We start from the raw sequence: 21647 nt of genomic DNA, 5'->3' as shown, positions 1-21647 counted from the left end.
ATCACTTTCCTGTGAGGCTTTGTGTGAGATGAGACTAAGGGAAAAATATTTATAAGCCACCAAAAAAGTAAATAATTTCAAACTTCAACAGAATAACATACCTCTCCTTCAAAACAGTTTGTTTGAAGTAATCAATGTGATGAAATTAAATGTGTCGTATTCTTGCAACTCTAATAGAGTGCCTTTACAAGGTTACAGCCGGGAAGAAATACAAAGCAACTCATAATTAACCTCTGGATCCATTTCATTCTATGCTTGTTCAGAGAGTGTAGGAAAAAAATGTTAAGTTTCAGTTATCTTTGTCAAGAAATGTACCCTTATCACATATGCAAGATTTAAAACCAGTTTCTATTTCTCAGACATTGAAAGAGGTTTATGCTGCATGTAGTTGTTTGTTACAGAGCTTAATCTTCACTCTGACAGGCAGTGTTATGACCTGGAGGGCACACCAGGGCTGGTTACAGTGGTTTTATAATATGAGTCATCTTTGATCAGCACAAAGAGTTAGCTTGTGTTTCCCACCAATATTTGTCACTGGATTTTAGCACACAGAACAAGATAACAGGGTTATCCCAAGAGGATGCTGAAAAATGCATTGTGTAACCATTGTAAATTTATGTATTTATATTGTTGTGCTCCCTGCATGAGCATTTTAACAGGATGAAGAAGAATTCTGACAAAAGAAATTTTAAGTTGGGTACTGTGAGGAAAATTTGAACTAACTTTGATCCCTCTAGTTTTAGATTTAGGGTTTGTTTTGATGCATGTACATAGTAAAATATGCAATTGGCTTAAAAATATGAAAATGGCTGAATTACAAGTACAGAAATAAACACTATGTCTCATGAATTGGGATTGGGATTATACCAGAGACATCTGCAAGTCAAACTGACCTTAATAACTTTGTGCAGGTTTTTTCCAAAGAAAAAAAAAGAATTTTCCCTGAATTTTGCTGCCTAGAGTTTATTATAAAGTGCTTATAAAGCATGTCTGCAAAGTCTTTTGCTGAGATATGTACCATAATGCCAGTGCTCCAAGACAGCTGGATGTGAGTTTTGACCCAAAAGCTTTATAGCTTTGTTAGCACAGTGCTACATTCACAATTCAGCCCCACACTTCTGAATCAAAACTAGCATTCCAGCTAACTTGGAGGGCAAACATAAAGAGACTATACACACATACATCCTAAAGCAGACTTTAGAAGTCCAGTTCTGGGGTCAAATTCAGGCATTGCTTCAGTTTAATTCAAACGTGGCATCTCAGAGTTTTTCAAGATGCTAACTGCTTCCTGAGGCTCTGAGAAGTCTGTTTACAAATAATTCAGTGATGGTGCAACCCATCTTACTGTTTGCTTATAACATTTAGAAAATTTTGTCTCAGGCTGAATCTTGACCAATCATTAAGATTTCAGGAATAATATTCAAGCAAGAATGACCCTTACTCCAGCATCTATAAATAAACAGGAGTTCTTCTGCACTTGCAGTCCCACAGTTCTGACTTTTGGGAAAGAGATTGCTGAAAGAAAAGGTGACAAGCACTGTGGACGTTAACATTACAGAAATTATTCATGTTTGAATTCAAAGCTGAACCATTACGTTCTGGGATAGCAACTTAACACTGAACTGTTGTGTTTTCTGAATTTTCTATGAACTGAACCATAAGATTGTTAAGGTGAACTTTTGATATAGATAAAGTAAACCCATGAACAGTTGAATAGGCTTGTTTGTCATTCATAATATGCAGCAGAAGATAGTATTGCTCAGTTCTTCTATGGGGAGACTACTTACCCAGAAGGAAAAAAAAAAATTACTGTTTCTTCCTCTGACTTGATCAGATACCTGTAACTACCTTTGTTATGTGACTGCTGTAGCTAGCAGGCTAGTAACAATTCTGAAACGGGGTTCTTTCAAAACCTTTTCAATTCCTTACCACTAGGTCAGAAAATTAGAGCTGAACAGCTCTAGCCTCCTGGCATTGTCCCAGGAGAAAGGGCACCAAAGCCTTTTCTCAGGCTCCAAAATGTTGTTAATATCTTTATGGCAACTGGAACAGTTTATGCAAGAAAAAGAAAAGTATTACTCCGTAATACCCTATATTCCAGGGGACAGTTCAATCAAAGATGGGAAATTTCAGTTTGATGAAGAGTAATAAAGTCAAACTGTAGTACACATCACTATGATCATTTAGGCTCTACAACCCAAAGATAGTATCACAGAGGCCTTAGCAAGTCTGATGAGCCACAAAGTTAAGTTATCATTATGCAAACTGATCTTTTTAACTTAAACATCATTAATAGGAGAGATTTGAAGTCATCTTTGCTCTTTTAAATTCTGTGAAAGGAATCTAGTATCAGGCATTTTTACCTCTCTTCTTTATAACATTTTTTAGTCCTTATATATTTAAAACAAGGATCCATTACACGACTGTCATAAAATAGCACTCCCTTTGGTTCCCTCTGTTGAATACATCTTTGGTGTAGAAATTGGTGTTGTACATATAATATGATAAATTTTGCCAACCTTTTTCTGTTCCAAGAGAAGGACCAACAGAGACTTTGCTAAGGAATTGTCAAAAAATAAGTATGTGAACCACAATATTGGGTTTTAGTCTTAACCTCTCAATTAATATTTTTATTCTCTTTTACCATCTTTCTCAGCAGAAGTGCTCTACCTTGTGAAGAATGCAGACATACACATTTAAGAAAAGACTTACTGCTGTCAGTCTATTTTCTTTAAATTAACATTTCTACCTGTTTTCTTTCTCTGTTGCAAACATGCTGTGAATCTTTGATGCAACTGCCACTGTACTGAAGGACTGAGCCTGCTCTTGTCTGCTTTGTGACACCAAGGGTATAAACTGTGAGAAGCAAGGGGCACATATTTTGTACTGGTATTGCATGTATATTGTTTCATGAGATCTCAAAAGCCTTGTTTCTTTTGGATGCAAAGTTGTTACTTTTCCTCAGCTAAGCAGTTACAGGTAATGGTGTGCAGCCCTTTGTCTATGGGGAAATCTAAATAGCTATACAACCATTCAAGTCTTTATAGTTAAGCTTTTATGACAGGTTTTTTTCCAGTTAAAACACTGTGAAATGGAATCTGACAAGGCTTTTTTTCCCTTTTTTTTAAAGACCACAAGTTAAAATCCTTTAATAATGAATTTCTAAAATGTATATCTAAATAAAATATGTGGTTTATTTATAATTATTTGAAAAATATCGTTCAAAGTGGAGCTGATTACAATGTTACAGATAGGTCTACTCAACACTGTCCAGCCTAAGCCCCTCTTTCCTGTGCTCTGTAACTTTCACAAAATAATTTATGGATTTCTGCTTTAGACTGAATTTTAGTTTAGCTTAATTTTCAAAATTAAAGACTTAGCAATAATGATATAACCAGCCATCATTTTAGAATAATATCAGTGGAAAATACATCATTTTTCTGATGTTAAAAACTATTCTTTCCCAGATATTTCTTATAAGTGCTTTAACTCTTTGATGTTATGCGGATTGACCCTTAGATCCAGAAAAGGAATTGTCCTCTAACTCTCCTGTAAAAGACGTTTTGGGTTTTTTTCTGTGTCCCTGAAGAGGCACTCATATTAGTCCACCTGTTAAACCTATGCATATTGCCATTTGTACAGCTTTTAAATATTAACAACTATAATTATCTTTGAGTTTTCTGTGTATTACTGTTTATAGAGACTTGATGACATTCTACCAGCATTAAGGTTGATTCTGCTACTCTGCTAATCTGGGGGAACACATTACCCACAGCAGCATTGTTTGCAAGGGCGGGTAGAAGGCAGCTGGGGCTCGTGAGGCATCCATGAATTCTAGCTGAGCTTTTATCAATTAAAGAGCTTTCAGCAAGAGTGAATGTGCCAGTAGCCTCTATTGTACAGACAAGAGAAACATAGAAGTTTTATCTGATTGTTGAGGGAGAGCAAGATCATATGTAACTGCTTAACATACAGTTTAAATTGCATAATAACACACAACTACCTTAACAAACTTTTCATTCTGTCTATACAAGAAAAGAAATAGAAAAAAGAAAGAGAAAATATAAGTTGTAACTCTATTGTCCCCTTAAACACAGTCTATCTATACCATTAGTCAGGACTACTAATGGACATGGAGAACATATTACCAACAATATGAAAAATTAGGACTAGGTTTTGATTTTTACGAAAACCATTCTTTTAATATAATGTAAATATATTTTGGTGAGAAAGGAGTATGAAATTGTTTTAAAAGTATATGGCATTAACAATAACAGCATGTCACTCGTTGAGATGTTGTTCCTACTTTTTGTGAGAGGAAGCCACTATGCTTCTCCAATATACCTATAATTATCATGCTGTTATTATTTTGCATTTAAAATGTGTCATGAGAAAGAGGATTAAAATCTTTACTGTTAGATCAGATTAGACATTTCAGAAACTCTCTAAGCAATAGGGATGCAAGTAGACCAATAGGACTGGTGTACTTGTATTTACTGTATATAATCTTTACTATGGAATGCAAAATAGCTGCTATAGTACTGGAGAATTCCAATACCATAATCCAATTCCAGGTAACTGGACAGATTTGTCTCTTCTCCTTTTGCCAAGCATTTTTCCTTATGAGCTTTAGTTACCTGGTGTGTAGCAGATGGGCTCTTTTTATTAGTTGGTAGAGAACAGCATTTTAAGCCTGAAGTGTTAATAAGCTTGCTGTTAGAACAAACTGTGTCATGTCCCTTTAACATCTCTTTTTCTCTAACTTTCATCCAAAAGGTCTTTATTCTGATTTATCAACTTTCCTGTTTTTACATTTTTACCACATTAATTTATTTACCAAGAGAAACTTTCTCTCTTATCTATACCCTCTGTAATTTCCAGCTAAATGTACTGTTCAGAAAGCTTCTCAGTGCTTATCTCATATTGAGGTAGCAAGAGGCAGCAAAAACTCGAAGGGAGAAAATTCAACTAAACAGAATTGCAGGGCTGTAGGCAACTTTTGCCAATAAAATGGGTGCTTGTTAAAACAACATATCTACCAAAGAGCCTACCAAAGAGTTTGTACTAATGAAACGAAGCTATAGGAACAAGCAGCAAAGAAGCCAAAACAAAGTCTACCATGCTCTCTTACATTGACGCTCTGACTGAGTGGCTCTTTACTAGGGAGAATGAAGGTTTTTAAGACCTTGTAGAAATGTTTGTATAGATATGTGTGAATGTTATATCCTTATGAAAGCTTTTGCATTTACATGTAAATGAGGAATTGATGTAAACACTATTTTGTCTGTTAAACTGTGAAATAAAGATATTGATTACATTTTTCCTCTTTTTATTTTTAATTTAGTTATTATTCTGTGTTTACCTTGTTGCTAATTGTGGCTAGCCTGACAAATTCAACAGCTTAGCAAGAATGTAAATAACTCACAAGTCACACCTGTGCCACATACGGCAGAGATCAGATGTAAATTCCTCAAGCAGGGATAAAATCATGGAATGTGTAAAATTGAGTTCATGTGCCATCAACCTGTTATATCCCATCCAGAAGAGTGTGAGGCAAGCTTTTCCTCCTTTGAGGACATTAGGACCCAAGTGGTGCCCTTTGCTTGGTTGCTACATAGTTTACAATAAAAACTGGAAGGAGCCAGCAAAGTGGACAGCCCATAGGGACCGTAGGAACCACCACTGGGGATCTTTGGAAATCCAGGAAACTTCCTAGACTTCTGACTGCTTTAAACCATGTTGTGCTGATAAATTGTTAGTTCACACTACTTTACTTTACTTTTGTTAAATTCTAATGAAAACCATCCAAGAAAATATGCAGTCTTTGCTTTATTCCTTATGTTCTCTATATATGCTATATCAGTTTCCCCAAAAAGTGAATTTTGAGTTCCCATGCCTTTAGTTGATAAATGTCTGTGACACTTATCCTGAATATTTCAGCAGTTTATCAGTGAGGTTGTTTAATACTTCTCTAAAGCCTGAAGTAGTAATGTCTAATTATACATTTTAGGGAAGGGACTTCAGTGGATGGCAAAACAGGAACAAAGAAGAGGTAATTATTATAGGCAGGGCTGATGTTTTCAATTGTTTTAAAGTTGCTCAGCAATGTCTTTTTTAAAATTCTTCTTTCATTTGTACATACCTTTATCAAACAGAGGCTGTTGGGGCTTAATTTTTCATTTTCAGTGTCTGCCTTGGATTTATTTATTCTTGTCTAAATATTATTAAATTGAAATTATTATTGTTTATTCATCTTATTCACTTTTGAGAGAGCCACAAGAAAAATCCAGTTCTCCACACTAAAAAAATGAAGATGACCTTTTCCATGGAATATATTAGCATCGCCATACTTCAAAACTTATATCTGTTGCAAAAGTGACCTTTGTGTCAAGGACGTGCATTTTGCTCTTCCAACATCTACTGAAAATGGCCGAATGGGAGGCCTTTGGGAAACAATAATTCAAGGTGATTGACAGAAACAGGTTTTAGCAAGTACATCCCAAATAAATGTCAAATTTAACAAAACCTAAAAGACTTTGAAGTGTGCTATCCCTGTAGTACTCTCCACTTCCAGAGACCAATGAACATCCAGTTCTGGGTGCTGAACTGATTGCTGGTCTTTCCTGTACAACCACCTACTCTTCTTCTACCAGACCTTCCTGAAACGAGAAGCCAGTTGCCTGATTCAAATACAGACGGAACAAGAGCTGGATTTAAAGGCAATTGTCAGAAAGTTTGAAAGTACCACTAGAGTTTGACAAGAGAGAAAAAAAATGGTATGGAAAAGAAAGACATTGAGATAGCTAGGGAGAAGAATGGCAAACAGCATGCAGAGAGGTCGATAATCATAAATGAGAGCTAGGGAGAGAAATGAGGGAAGAAGAGAGACTAGCAGATGGGAGGAATGAAGGAATAAGGAGATGGAGGGAGACTGAAGCTCTCTGGGCAGAGTCTGGGACTGAGAAACGACTGTGTAAAGACATAAAGGGGGAAAAATATGACATGACAATGGGACTATAGCATGGAGGGAGCAAAGAGATTCAGAAGAGACTTGGTAAAGGAATTAGGTTATAGTGAAATGTTTCTACAATGTGGTGGGTTGACCCCTGCCAGCAACTAAGCACCCACTAGCCCCTCACTCACTTCATCCTCTCCCCAGCAGGATAGGAGAGAGTATTGGAAGAGCAAAAATGAGTAAAAAACTTGTGGGCTGAGAAAAAGACAGTTTAAGAGGTGAAAGGGAAAAAAAAAGAGGGGAAAAACCCCAACCAAGTGATGCAAAGGCATCACTCGCTACCTCCCAAGTACCTCCCATCACTTGCTACTTCCCTCCCAGCAGACCACTGCCCAGCCAGCCTCCTAGCAATGGCTATCTTGGAAAGACCACTCGTAGTTTTCATTGCCAAATCTGACGTTATATGGCATGGAACATCCCTTCGGTCAATTTGGGTCAGCTGCCCCAGCTGTGTCCCCTCCCAAACTCTTGCCCATCCCCAGCCTACTCACTGTGGGGGGCAGAATGAGTAAAAGAAAAAGCCTGGACACTGTGTAAGCACTGCTCAGCGGCAGTTACAACTCTGGTGTGTTATCAACATTGTTTTGGTCACAAATCTGAAACACGGTACCATATGGGCTGCTCTGAACAAAATTAAGATGCAATACATACAATAAGACAAGGAGCAATGGGAGAATAAGAACTGAAACACTGAAAAACAGAAAAATCATTTTATAGCAAACCTGACTGAAATTCAGGGCATGTTCTGTTTTTATAACAACAGTGATGTGGGATACAAGCTCTGCCTCTCCAAAAAGTCTCATCCTCTGTCATGAGAAAGCCCATCTTACACATTAACACTTCTGCTTCAGGACTAGACAAGAAAGGACTATGATTAATTTAACTGAAAAACAACAAAGAAAAGAATACAAAAATTATATTTTAAGTGCTTAAGTGCTTTTGAACTTTCATACGCTAAAATGTGGATTCAATTTTTAATCTATTCCGTAGATACCACAGAGTAATATCCAAGCAGGTGGTGTTGCTTCATGCTGTATTTTTAATCTGAACATAAGTACTTGTTGTTTATGACAAAGGAGTTTATTTTAGCCTCTGCTATTCTGTACTGCAGGTGTACTTTCAGACTTCTGAAAACAAGGCCTGGTAGAATTGAGAAAGAAACATGACTTCTCAGTACAAAACAGGTTTCCCATGTGACTTCAAAAACATGAAGGAAAAGCTGATATGGCAATAAAAAGTAGCATCCTGAATAAAATAATATATGCCACATGAAATGTCGGCTTAGAGAAACCATACTGTTTTGCTCTTGTTAATTTGATAATTCACTGACTTTATAGCTCCTCTAGCAGAGACATTGAGCATCAGAGTTCAGTTCAAAACCATTAAACTAGGGAAGATATGCATACATTTTTCACACATCTCTTTTGCTTATGCAGGAGAACTACTTTCATGTGAGGAGCCTGAAGCAGAAAATATTGTGACAGTGAGATGACAGAAATCAAATAAATGGTTGTATTAGCAGAACAATATGGACTTTGAGATATAATTATTTCCTGTTAGATTAAAACTTTTCAGAATTAAACATTTTTGATTGCCATTATGTGTATCAAAACTTACATCACTTTGATATATGACAAAGTGACCTTGTCACTCACCTGAGTTCAGACAGCTTGTATGATAGAAGCATACATACAAGCCAAAGCACCTCACTTACAGTCCCTTCTTTTTCAAGTATGCTGACATATAACAGAAAACTTAGCCAGGTATTTTGGGATTTTTTTGGATTGTTCTTTCTGTTTATATTTTAAAAATCATGTAGTTGAGTAACCATTTTTTGTTTTTTTAAAGAACAACCTGTTCTATCAATTTCAGTGGAAGGACACATCATGTTGAATAATCCCCTCCCCCTACATCAGCAACTAGTCCTTTCCTTCCAAATGTAACCCAATGTATTTATTTGCATTTTAGTTCCTTCTTGGGTTTTTTGGTCCCATTCCAAAAATATTTCAAGCTCTTCAATGCACATTATTGAGGAAACTGATACACTGTTCAAGTGTTGTGTAAATTTTTTACTTCCCTTTTTCCAAGTAAAGAAGGAGTAGTGGACTCAAACTGGTCTGAAGCTGATAAATTAGCTGTCACCTAACAAAACTCCCCTGTTCCAAACATATCTGACACTGGCACTTTGCAGTTCTGCTCAGAAGAGCTGCAGGAATAGATACGTTCCAGTGTGACAGGCTAACAAGTGACTGTGAGATGCTACGCCAACACAGCTGAAATTATTTTCCAAAGTGTTTCACAATCTAAAGAACAAATTCTGAAGAAGGAAAATAGTCGAAGACCTTCAATCAAACTCTGAAGATATTCTCCCACAACCTGGATTTAGAAAACCAGGATCTGAATACATACTCAACATGCATGAACTATGCAGCTAGTGTTAAAACTGCAATATTAGCCTCTGTGGAAAGTGGAAATCTCCTTGCAGGAGGTGGGAAGTCTCGGACTCTTCCAAAGGACTTGACAGTGAGGGTATCTATATTCTGCAGCACACCTTCATTGCATAGACCAGTGTCATACTTCTTTAATTAAAATTGTTTTAATGTTTTTTATGTTCCAGAAGTCTGAATTCACCCACCCACAAGTTCTGAATACATTCATAATTTACATACACTATTTGAATCTACAGAGACTTCATTTTGCCAACCTATTTACTGCCCACATCTATGTTTTTAACAGAGCTGTGCATGGGAGTTAAGCCAACAAAGCTATATAAAAGTATTAAAGTTTATATTTAAATTTCCTATGAATAGTTAATTTATACAGAATTGTAATTGCTAAAAGCAGATTGCTTATTCTTAAGTCTTTGACTTTGAAAATAACGGAATTCAATGTCAATTTAGCCTACAGTATGAACATTCACTTTGGATAATCAGTAATGTTCTATAATTGTATATGAAAATTATTTAATGGCAGTTTCAGCTTCCTAGCTGGATAACAATTCATTTTAACCATCCATAATTCAATCAGATTACATCTTGTTTTACATATTTTAATAGATGCTTTCTTCTGGTTATTTTACAAATTATATATGCAAATGATGTATTAAATAATTGATGAAGCACCTTGTTTTGCTTGTAGCTACAAGTGATGCTTTTCTTCACAAATATATTTAGGCAGTAGTTCTCTTCACAGCAAGATTTTTGCATAGTATTTTAAAAGATATTTAAACTCCTGCCGTGATGAAGGCTTATTTAGAAACACCAAGTATAATTTACTAACCTGATTTATGAAGCAATTTATACAATCTAGTAAAATAGCACTGTAGAATTTCATTGCATAGGGATACTCATCTTCTCTGAAGATCCTAAATTCTTTAACACTTGGGCAACTCTGTATTATTACATTTTATGATAAGACAAAGTATATCAGGGTAATTATCCCTCCTGTTTTATTAAAGCTTTATAAAACTGTTAGAGGTTAATGCTGCAGTTATTTTTTCCTACTGCCCAATTTCGTCCTATAATACTCAGTAAAAGGGGAAATAGAGTCACTAATGTCTTATTAGACATACAGTAAATGGTGTAATGGAATACTGTGTTATGTATTTATCTACAATTATGTGTATATATATGTATGTATGTATACATCTACATATATAACAAGGATACTTTTAATATTAAAGATTCCAGGATCCATCCCTTAACCTATTGTATAAAAGTGCCAATGTTTTAAGTATTACTTCCCTCTTTTTTCTTTATTTTTAACTGAACATTTAACATACGCTCAGTATTTCTGTAAAAAAGCTTTTTGAAATAAAATTGGATATTTGCAGACATGCTAGGCCCACAAAGTCTTAGTTATTTAAGCCTCGTGTTTCCTAACCTTGTAATTAATCAGTAAGTTATAAACAATCCTTTCTCTGATTTGCAGAGATGCACAATATAAATGCAAACTTGAAAAATGCTTTCCTTTTCAAGCCGTAGGATTTGAAAGAATGAAAAATATCTTTCATGATTGAAAAGGCCGGAGAGTTTATGATACTGTGTAGGCATTTAGGAAGTTTCTGATTGGGCACTTACAAATAAGAATCCTTTCAGTACCTGTAAATTAATGTAATACAATACAACACACAAGCACAGAGTAACTTCCACTGAGAACATTGAGATCTTCAGAGAGAATTGCTATAGAAACTAAAGGGAAAGAGGAGCCTCCATACTGATCTTAGCACACAACAGTCTTCTGGTTTGGCTTCCTCTGAGGAGTCTCAATCTCAAATGTAGGTATTTCAAATCCTTTTCTTGATGAAGAAGTTTTTGGCAAAGGTGTCTGTTTTCCTTATGAGAGAAGAGTTATATCTGCCACTAAATGCAGAAGATGCTGAATATATGCTCAACAAAGGTCAGAAAAGAGCTACAGATGAATCCTGTCACTTTTCACCCTTGTGTTGCAATGCTTCATGAAGAGCTCAGGAAACAGAAGTTTTTAAAAACAGTGGTATTTGTAAAAGGAAATCCTAAGATCTGCAATTAGAAATTTCTCTTTCTAAAGGACGCAAGGAAGATAACACTGTAAAATACAATGCTGGTGTGTTTCCCTCTCAAAAAATTAGTGAAGTATGTCTCTTGATATACTGTCCTTTTCTTGTTCCTTTGCTTTTTTTTGGAAGCAATGGCAAACTGATCACCCACATGTCAGAACAGGGCAAACAATCCCCCAAAGTCTTGTTCCAAAAACTTACAAACGCTACTGTGTGCCCCAGAATAAAAGCAAGCCTGAAAGCTGCCAACATTTCCATATTTGCTTTACTTGTTTTAGCTGACAGTGAGACCAATCAAGGAGATAGATTTATGTTACATTTATTTCTCCAGTGCTTTTAAATTCATGCTTGCTTTAAGGGGTACAGGCCTGAGGAATTTCAGCAGACAAAATCTACTTGCCAGCAGGATAATATTTTTTTAAATTTCTAAGGTCACTCTATTTTATCCTAGTGTTCATAGTTAATATCTTTTTTTTAAATATAGTTTCATGCAATATTTAAAATATTCACAGCAAAAACCAGACTGCATATTGAGAGCTCTTAAGCACACAAGGTCCAAAGCATAGGATCTTTTGATACACAACCGCCTATAATTACTTGGGTGGTTTATTTCGTGTCATGTTTATTGGTGATCAGTCCCATCACCAATGCAAAGTTTCTTAAATTAATTAAGGATAAAGCATTAGATGCTATATTTGATTAGTTTAACCTTATGTAAGACTAGAGCATAACTTAAGAGAGTGAGATAGCTTTGGTGGTGTTTTATTTGTTTGTTTGTTTTAAATTCAAGACTGAAAACTGTCGGAACAATGAATATTTAACAGATTATGATGCATATTTGTCTTGATTATGATTTGACCCTGACACAGCATGTGATAGCCTATGAAAATTCAAATTCAATAAGAAATGGCTTTTCACCTGTGAAGATTCAATATAATACAAGCACAAAAAAAAGTTTAGAATTTTTGGTAGAAATTTTTCCATCACATGTGCATTTTAAAAATAATAATATGGAATTATTACACAGTTTTTCATTCTTCCTAAAATAATTTGGGATAAATATCCTAAAAAATAATTAAACAATAAAATAATGAAGAAGATAATGTCAATATTAAATATAATAAAAAGAAAATTATATTTATATCATTACAAGCTATAAATTTCATTACAAAAAGGTAGTAAATAGCAACAGTTTTATCTTTTATAACTGTAACTTGAGATGACCTTCAGCGGTTGTCTATCAGTTTATTAAGTTGATTGCACATTGGTTTGCAATTGATTTCTAAGTATTGATCTTTTCAAAATATAAAAGTTCTTAAATAAATTGTTCTTTACTAAGGAATGAGAACAAACCAGTCAGAAAATTGTGCTATTAAGTGCAACGATTTAGTCCAATATTGTCCTTCTTAGGGAAATACTCTTTCATTAACTGAAGAGCAAAACTTTCACTAGTCATCATTTTGCTTCTATCAAAGTAAATTTACCAGTAGCCAAATGTCAAGAAGATGAAATTGCCAATTCATTTAAAACGTGAGGAACGTAAGCAACAAAATTCCATCCTAAAGTTTTGCTGTGAACATATTTTTAACTTTACATTGCAATGTACTAAGCCTTTTTTGTCAGTTACCCAATAATAAAATAAATAATGACTGCTGTCATTCTTTCTTTCTTACACAGAATTAGCAATGTAATCCTGTTTTGGTATTCATCACTATAGTTTTAACAGCATGTGCCATTAATTTGCCTTAATGTGCTCCAACCAATCAATACTTAGTCTGTAAACTTCATTTGTTCTTTGGCTTTACATGGCAATAATCATTGTCTTAAAATAGCTCTTTTTATTATCTTCAGGGTGAAGAACTGTTTGTGTAAAGTCTGTAGCTAAGCTTTCAGAGGATGTATTAATCTTACACTAAAATCATGCTCTTCAAACCATTTAACATGTGTTTTTCTGGTATTCTGAAATACATTTTCAAACAGTACTGCACAAGCCTGAAATTGCTTTAGTGAAGTTTAAGAGGTTTTTACTCAATGAATACCTACAGAGCTCTCACTTTATAAAACATGGTAGTTCACACACTTAACACTTTGCAAAGTAAGGTTAAGTCACTCAGTATTCAGTAATTACTATGAACTGTTGACATGGTGCAATACGAATGCCGTATTTTTTTAAAGAATCACTCAGACTTTGTCTGTTAATCTTTGTTGCTATTCCAGAATGTGGACATTCCCTGCAGTTTGCCGTGTCGTGTGGCTCGAGCCACTATCCACACTGCATTTTGACAAGACCAAACTCAGGAAATGAGCTCTCCCAGACACTTCATTCTCACTGCTGCCTTCCCCCCCAGCATTATTGCACTGGCAGATTTGCATGCACAACATAAACCTGATAAGCATTTCCATGTTTCACCTTACACGATGGCTCTCACTTCACTGAACTTCCTTGGCATTTACTGTGAGCTTGCTGCATTCCTATGCTCTGTCCTCCTGCTGGTGAGGAGGCCTGGAAGTGGGAGGCTGCCCTGTGGCTGCAGCACTAGGGCTGGGGGCATTAGGGGCTGCTAGGGCTCTCTGCTCTCCTAACCCTGCTCTGCCCCTGGGCTGCTGCAGGCCACCCAGGGGGCAAAGATTCACAGAGGTGCCGAGTAGCAAGTCTGCAGTTATGGCCCTGCCTTCCCAATATTCTGTAAATTGGTGTCCTGAAGAGATCAAGACCTGTACGCACTCATTATCCTTTGCACATGGAATGACCAGCAGTAACTGCTTGGTATGTATCAGAGGCTAGACTTTAAAAGATAAACTACAAGGGTCTCCTACTTGCCTAGAAAATGAGCCTTTTATAAGGACTGTGGCTGCCTAATGATGGTCTGTCCTCATGGCCCACTTCATTAGGGTTCTCCTTCTCTTGGATGTACAGGATGCTCCCTGTACAATCTCTCTACTGTAGAGGTAATGCCCAGATGTTTAGAGGTAATAATCACCCTCTGACAGAGTTGCTGGGCAGGAATATTGCCATGAAAACATATTCATACAAGAGCCAGCAATCAAAACTATATTTTTATCTAATCAGTTACAATGAAAACTATAGTCATAGTAGTTTTAGAAAAAGGTCACGACCATTAGGGACACAGAGTCTGCAGGCTTATTCCATGTTAGAATGAGAGTGAGTATGATAGCAAGATGGATCAAGTAACTTCCTTTGGGAATATACCATATACATCAGAATGACTAAGTAAGGGAACAAAAGTGAGTAGACTGAGCCTGCAACTAAACAGATGGACACCGAACCAAATGTAATTGGATTTGCTTCCCCTAAGCAGATTCATAAACTAAAACTCTCTCCTTGTTCCTCTGAGAGATCAGCTTCAGACAACCAAGGGGAAATATGCTTAGCATTGGATTTGGCCAGCGTTTGCGGCAGCTCAAGCACTAATGAGGACCAACTGTGAAAAAATAACTATCAGAACTGCCTGTCCATTTACTTTCTCCCAGTTTACTGTTCCAAAAGTTTGCCAAGTGCAAAGTTTGCATGAACCAGGACCATTTTTTAGTTCAATTATCTTTCCCCTCCTTCTCCCGTTTCTTTGCATAAATTAATCATGATTCAACTGCATCTGGCCCACTGCTAAAGGGTACTAGCTGGCAGGAGTATTCTGGCAACCAACTAACTTGGTATGTTTCCTTCAGGTGTACCGAAGAAGGAAAAAAAAAGCAAAAACCTGTGCTTTCCCCGGGGAGTGACACAATATATAATGATTTTTTTCCCATAGTAAATCTACCAAGACACCTATATCCCAAAGCCATGCTTTGCTACCTGACTCTTTATAAAGGATGGCAGAGCAGTTGAAAGAAAGCATCCAGGAATCCAGGCAGGTCCAGGAGGAGAGGAGTGAGAGATGACTGTACATGACTGAAATACTGTTCTGCATTCCACAAGGAATTAACATTTTCTGCCTAAATCCTAACAGAGTTGTGCCACTGTGAAATGCTTTCTGCAGCTGCTCTCAGGTTGTGCTTGGGAGGAAGAGCAGTGGGAAACCTGCAGATCTTGGGGTTCGCAGGGCATGCTGTCACAGCATTTGCCATGCCAGTGTTGACATTCCATCTTCCCCCCATAAACGAAAATGCAAAAGTAAGCTTTCTGTTTTACAGACAGAGAATATTAAAAAGATCTAACATACAAAAATAGGGAGAGGTGTTAGTCTTTAATTTACTTTTTTAGAGATTTGCTAATTGGCATCAAATGGTAATATCCATTCTTACCAGTTCTCTGAAGTTGAATTCCCAATTACTTTTTCCATCTACGTAATTACTAGCAAGAAAAATGGTTGAATACTAAAGGCTTACATCAGAAAGAGCAGCAAAATACATTTGAATCCAACTGTTTGTATTTTAATCTTACCATTTTTATAAGCTTCATATATGTGAAAGTAATGGTGACAATAATAATGGGCTTCTTAGATTTATGTTGAAAAGTCAGACATGATAATAAAGCTTCACAAGTCAAAACACACACACACAAAAAAGACAAAAGATATTACATTTGAAGTAAACAGCAGACTGCCTTATAATAACTTCTTCCATAGCCTGTGTTGCTTCCACTTTCTGTAATTAAATGTGGTGTCTGACAGCATGTGCTCTGAGAGTGTAAGCAGAGATCACACAGCTCCCAGAAGTAACTTATAAATAATGAAATAATCATCCTTTCAGATACAAACACCGAAGAGATGGATCAACTTTTTCTGCTACACCTTGCATAAAAAGTTCCTTTTGAGTGCCACACCACCAATGTGCAATATTTAAAGCAGAAAATTGTCATGCCTCTTTTGTTCCAGTGAGCATACCAAAACACTCACTTTGCATTAAACAATGCACTGCAGAAACACAGAGACCAAATCATATCCCCTGGACGCTAGCCTTGAAGACACTCATTCTCTCTGTACTTGCAGAATAGCACACAATGAGGCAAACACAGCCCGGGTTTCACTCCATTGAGTTCAGTGTTATTACATGAAGAATTAATTTATTCAAATACATCTCAGTCATTATACAAGCACTTTTAATGAGTTGTGGGTGAACACTGGCTTACCCTCTGGCTTTTTTTGGGCTAAGGGACTCCTTGCTTTCCAAAATATAAAATTATCTTCTTATTTTTCTTGTTTCAAAATTGGCCTGATTAATGGAGAAAGAGCTCTCAGGATACTACTCAGATTGCCAGTTGTTCAGGGAAAGTGATGCTCAAAAAAAATAACAGCCTCATATCCCATAGATACCATCTTGAGTTTACCCTTACACTGCATATGGGGAAAAAGGTGTAAAGGGACTAAATGGATGTCATTCCAGAGTGCACTAAGCATGCAATGAAGGCAAGGTGATGCTGTGTTCTCCATCTTCTTGGGAAGCTGGGAATTACAGCAGTTCTTAACCCCTGCTGTGCTATGTCACAGGACTGGAAAGAGGCAGTCACCAGGACATAGTGTGGCAAGGAGGGGGAAGAATTAGAGCTGTGATATTAACTGAGGGGAAGAAAAAAGAACAGAAAGTATAAACTTAGATCCAGAAAATGCTAAGATACCTTCACTGCCCCCAGTACTGAATTGATAAAGTCTATATGGCACTGTTCTGCCTGGATTTGGTAACTTGCCTTGCATCTCTGAATTCTAAGTATCCTGATATATAAAAATATCCTGATATATAAAATGTTTTTTTTTCTACATACCTATATTTTTCAGACATTACAACACCATATTCTGCTTTCTACACCCTCAGTAGTACCAACAGAGTTCTAATTCAGTGACAATTGAAAGCATAATAACCATTTTATGCCCATAGCTTCCCAACACCCCTCTTTGATTTGTATATTTAATAGGACTCCAGAAGATATATGCAGTCACTAAAGATAATGGTATAAACAACTTACAGACAGAATTTTTGTGGTTACTGTCTTTGCTGGGCAACATCTTGACTCCTCTTGATTTCAGTTCAATTGCTTTTTTCACTGAGAAAACAAGCAAACAAAAAGAAGATAATTCATTATTAAACCTTATGGAAAGGACATACAGCAGCCAAGTCATACATTATAATAATACAAAGCTACACAGGAATCTTACAAGCAGATTGAAATAATTGCAGTTTCTGTGATAATCCGAATACATTTTTACAAAAATACAACCATTTATCACGTTTCAGAAGATGTCCTATTTAAACAGACATTATCAGGATTTGCAATATTTTTAATTCAAGTTTCCTTAGGGTCAAAGAAAAGAAAAACCTGTCCTAATTACATGTATGGGTTTCCTACGTTTGCCACTGCATATGGCAAAATCTTAAACATTTTTAGAACTTATTTCTTATATTAAATGTACAGTACGTTATCCACACATATCTGAGGACCACAAGCTTTAAATGTGATATTCACATCTGCTTTTATTTGATTCACTCTTCAGTAGTAGACATGTTTTTAGTTCAGTTTCCTAAGGAGATTAAGGTTATAGGATCACAGTGTGTTACATTCTTTGGCTCACCTAACTCCTTTTGAATCTGCAGGGCAATTTCAACTGAATTAGAAAGAGAAGGAGAGTAAGAGCTCTCAAAGGGACAAAGTCTTGTGAGAGAGAACAGATGCATCAGAGGTTTAATATCTGTTTTCTCTGTTTAGCCAGCTGAATGGCTGATAAACTCCCAGCCTATCCCTACTAAATAGTTAGGGCACCATAGGAGGGATCAGGAGCAAAGTAGGAAGAGACATGAGAAGAAACTAGTGCAGTTATACATTAAGGAACACATGGGGAAGAATTTTAATCGTAATGGTAGGAGAAAAGGGTAAAAATATAGGACACATTCACAGGAAATTAATTAGTTCTGCGGCTTGGGAACAACTTGATCAATTGAAAATAAAATCAGATGTAGAAAATAATTGTGAAACGAGCCTGGACAATTCAAAACTATTGTGCAAAACCCAGTAGCAATAGCAAAATAGCTAGTGACTGACTTTGTGTGTCAGAATGCTAACGACAACATCATGATGCATGTCAGTAACAAAAAAATTACAAAAAGCAGTAATCCTTTCCTGATTCATAATAAATACTTTTTTTCCTAGAGCTTGCAGTGGTTAATAATCTTAAAATGTAGCCATGTATCCTAGATAAAAACAGAAACAGAAAATCAACTCAAACGTTTTTAAAATGGCAGTAATTTGTACCTCATACTATATAAATATATAAATTAATACCACAGATTATCAGTTATACTTTTTGTCAATATATGGGATGAATTTTATGATTACTACACTATACACTGATCTGTATGCAAATATTTCTAAGAAGTGAAGTGGTAGGAACAGCAAGTTAACATGCCTTTAAATATCGCATTAAAAATCGTGATTTCATTGTATTTGTTTCTATATTGGACTTTTGCTGCTTTTGCAACCTCAGAGTGAAGCAGGCTTTTCTTAAGTGCTGAAATTGGGCAAGTACTGCAGAAAGTACTTTTTGTGCCATGTACATTGCAAGTGCAGACATTTATGTCTAAACCTGGAAAACAGGTGTTCAAATGATGAAAGATGATTGAAACACAATTGTAGCCACATGGGATGAAATGGATTTGATAGCAGTGTGGTGCTTTCTTTTCTTCTTTGACAGGAACACATTATATAGAGACATCAATGCAGACAATAAGGCTAATATCCCCAAGGGCTTCTGGAAGGGTAAACCTCATGGATACGGTTTTCTTAGGATTACTTTCTAGACTTAGGTACTAAAATTTCCATCGAGTATCACCTTATGTTCTGTTTTCTTAGGCTGCATAACCAGTCTGTTAAAATTATTCCATACTTAATGGGAAATGAAGAGCACAACTCTTGTAATGAATATTTGGGATATTGTCTGGAGTTGTGGTCCCTCTGCCAGCATGAATTTCACAATTTATTAACATCTGTGTCATGTAAAACATGCGAGCAATTCTTAGAGGACTCAAAACCCACATGGCTTACGTTCACGGATGAGTAGTAAAACCATTGAGTTATCATACAGCGGACAGAGAAAAGAACTATATTCTCCTCCTACTCTTTGTCCTGTGACCCCTTTTTAGGGTGAAAGTGGCAATCATCACTCAAATTCCCTGCGGGAGTTCACTCTTGAAGGTATTTCTTAGACCTACTTGAAGCACGCTTCTCAGGAATGGGGAAAAATGATACCCATCAGCTTTATTTGAAATACAGTGGACATAAATTGAAAGAGAGGTTCTGACTTCATATATGAAAAACTTTTTCACTATTAGGACAGTCAGGCATTGAAACAGGTCCTGCAGTTTCCATCCTTGGAGTTTTTTCACATGTCAAGAAAAAGGCATTCTGTGTCTCTCTGAAAGAACATTAGATAGGGGATTCACAATACTTAAGATCAGTCATCCAAAATGTATGTTTTATGAAGAGAAATAGCCACCTCAAGGGGGGCAATTCATCCCCGTCTAAGATAGGCACAATGAATCATCCTCTGGAGATGCCTTTTCCTCTCCATAAAGTATAACAGAAACATATACCACTTGCTCAAGCTAGATCCCTACATTTTAGACAGTAACATTAGGTGACATGAGCTTTTATGTCCGGAGAACTTTAACAGCCAAATGAAGGTATCTGTGAGACACAGGGATCCATAAGGTTAAATGGGATAGTTTGAGACATAAATACCAAACTTCTGACTCTATTATACTTGTGTGTGTAAGTTTTCGCATGTGGCCTGCATAGTATTTTCTTCTATTTTTAAAAATAATTAAGCAAGTATAGTCTTTATAATACAAGCTGTTCAACCTCTGAAAGAAAAATAGAGACCACTGAACACTGTGCTTTGAGTGAATCAGTTCAACCCCTTCTGTAACATAAAAAAAATACTCTAAATTGCACTTTTTATAACCATTTAAATCCCACTTGAATACCTTTTCTGAGATACTTCTTTTCTACTTCCTGATTGCTCTTTCATTAAAAAGGTTTTCCTGATTTCAAAGATGATTTGTCATTTAATAGCACAAAAAGAGGAATGGGTTTACGTTAATAATGTCAGATATGAACAGCACTTTCCACCTTTTAAGTGATTACTTTTTTAAATTTGCATAGCTTTCTGCTGTCTTCACTGAAACATTCAGTTAAGCTAACTGAATTAACTCACTTCACCTTTTCCGTTAATCATAACTTCAAGACTCTTTTGGAGATGAGATACCCATTCAGGGAGGAGGGCAGAGCTGAGCACTGGAAGTCCAAGACAATCTTATCAGCCTACTGGAAAGCACCAGTGGTATTCCTTAACTTTTTGCTATAGCTAAATTAAACTCAGCCATGAAAAGAATATATGCCTGGCATTATTTGAATGGATCATGAAAGCTAAAGTAAAATTTTCAAGTTGTAAACCTCCATTCAAATCTATTCTGATTTCTGTGAAGCTCTTAGTTTCTAATATGTTTGAGCCTGTATGAAGAAAATACATTTTACCCCAAGCACAATTATCTTGCAGAAAAGATTATGACACTTTAGCAGAAATATAGTTTTAAGAAAGGATCAGAATCACAGAATCACAGAATGGTTGAGGTTGTAAGGGACCTCTTGTCCAACCCCCTTGGTCAAGCAGGGCCACCTAGAGCCAGTTGCCCAGGATGAACCAATGAGTAAAATTTCAACTGTTGGTAACAATCAGGAGGGTAAGAAAATAGAAGTAGCAATGAGACATTAGAAGGACAGTCCTTATGTCTTTTGAGGATATTAGAAAACTATTACCTTCAGTCAGAGAAATTTCTGTGTGTTTATATATATATAGTACAGACATATATTGCATTCAGATTTGTTGTTTGTGAAAAAGTACTTCCAAAAAATTAGTATGCAATGTTTTAAAAATCTTATTATATTACTTTAAAATAATAATAATCTATATGGGTATCTGAATAAAAGTGGTTTGATACATTTGAGATCTGCCGCCATTCTGCCATTGAAAAGGTTGTCCTAGAAAGCTAATTTTCCTATGCATTTTCCTTGCCTAAGGCATTTGAAGTATAAAATATAACTGGTAAATTGTCTGTGTTCACTTAAATGAAGAGATGAAAATAAACAGA

The 21647-nt window shown here is 36.1% G+C and overlaps 1 protein-coding gene across 1 annotated transcript in view; it reads right to left on the bottom strand.

Annotated features, from left to right (window-relative positions):
- The window catches only part of CSMD1 (CUB and Sushi multiple domains 1), a 1238313-nt gene that overhangs the window by 456236 nt on the left and 760430 nt on the right, over positions 1 to 21647 (bottom strand). Inside the window, 1 exon segment of the mRNA XM_050893357.1 lies at positions 17473 to 17550. Within this exon segment, the coding sequence (XP_050749314.1) occupies positions 17473 to 17550 (78 nt within the window).

The sequence above is a fragment of the Gymnogyps californianus genome, chromosome 3 (assembly GCF_018139145.2).
Source record: "Gymnogyps californianus isolate 813 chromosome 3, ASM1813914v2, whole genome shotgun sequence".
Lineage (NCBI taxonomy): Eukaryota > Metazoa > Chordata > Aves > Accipitriformes > Cathartidae > Gymnogyps > Gymnogyps californianus.
Note: the sequence above shows the minus strand (reverse complement) of the source record. Positions and strands in the feature narration are given on the sequence as shown.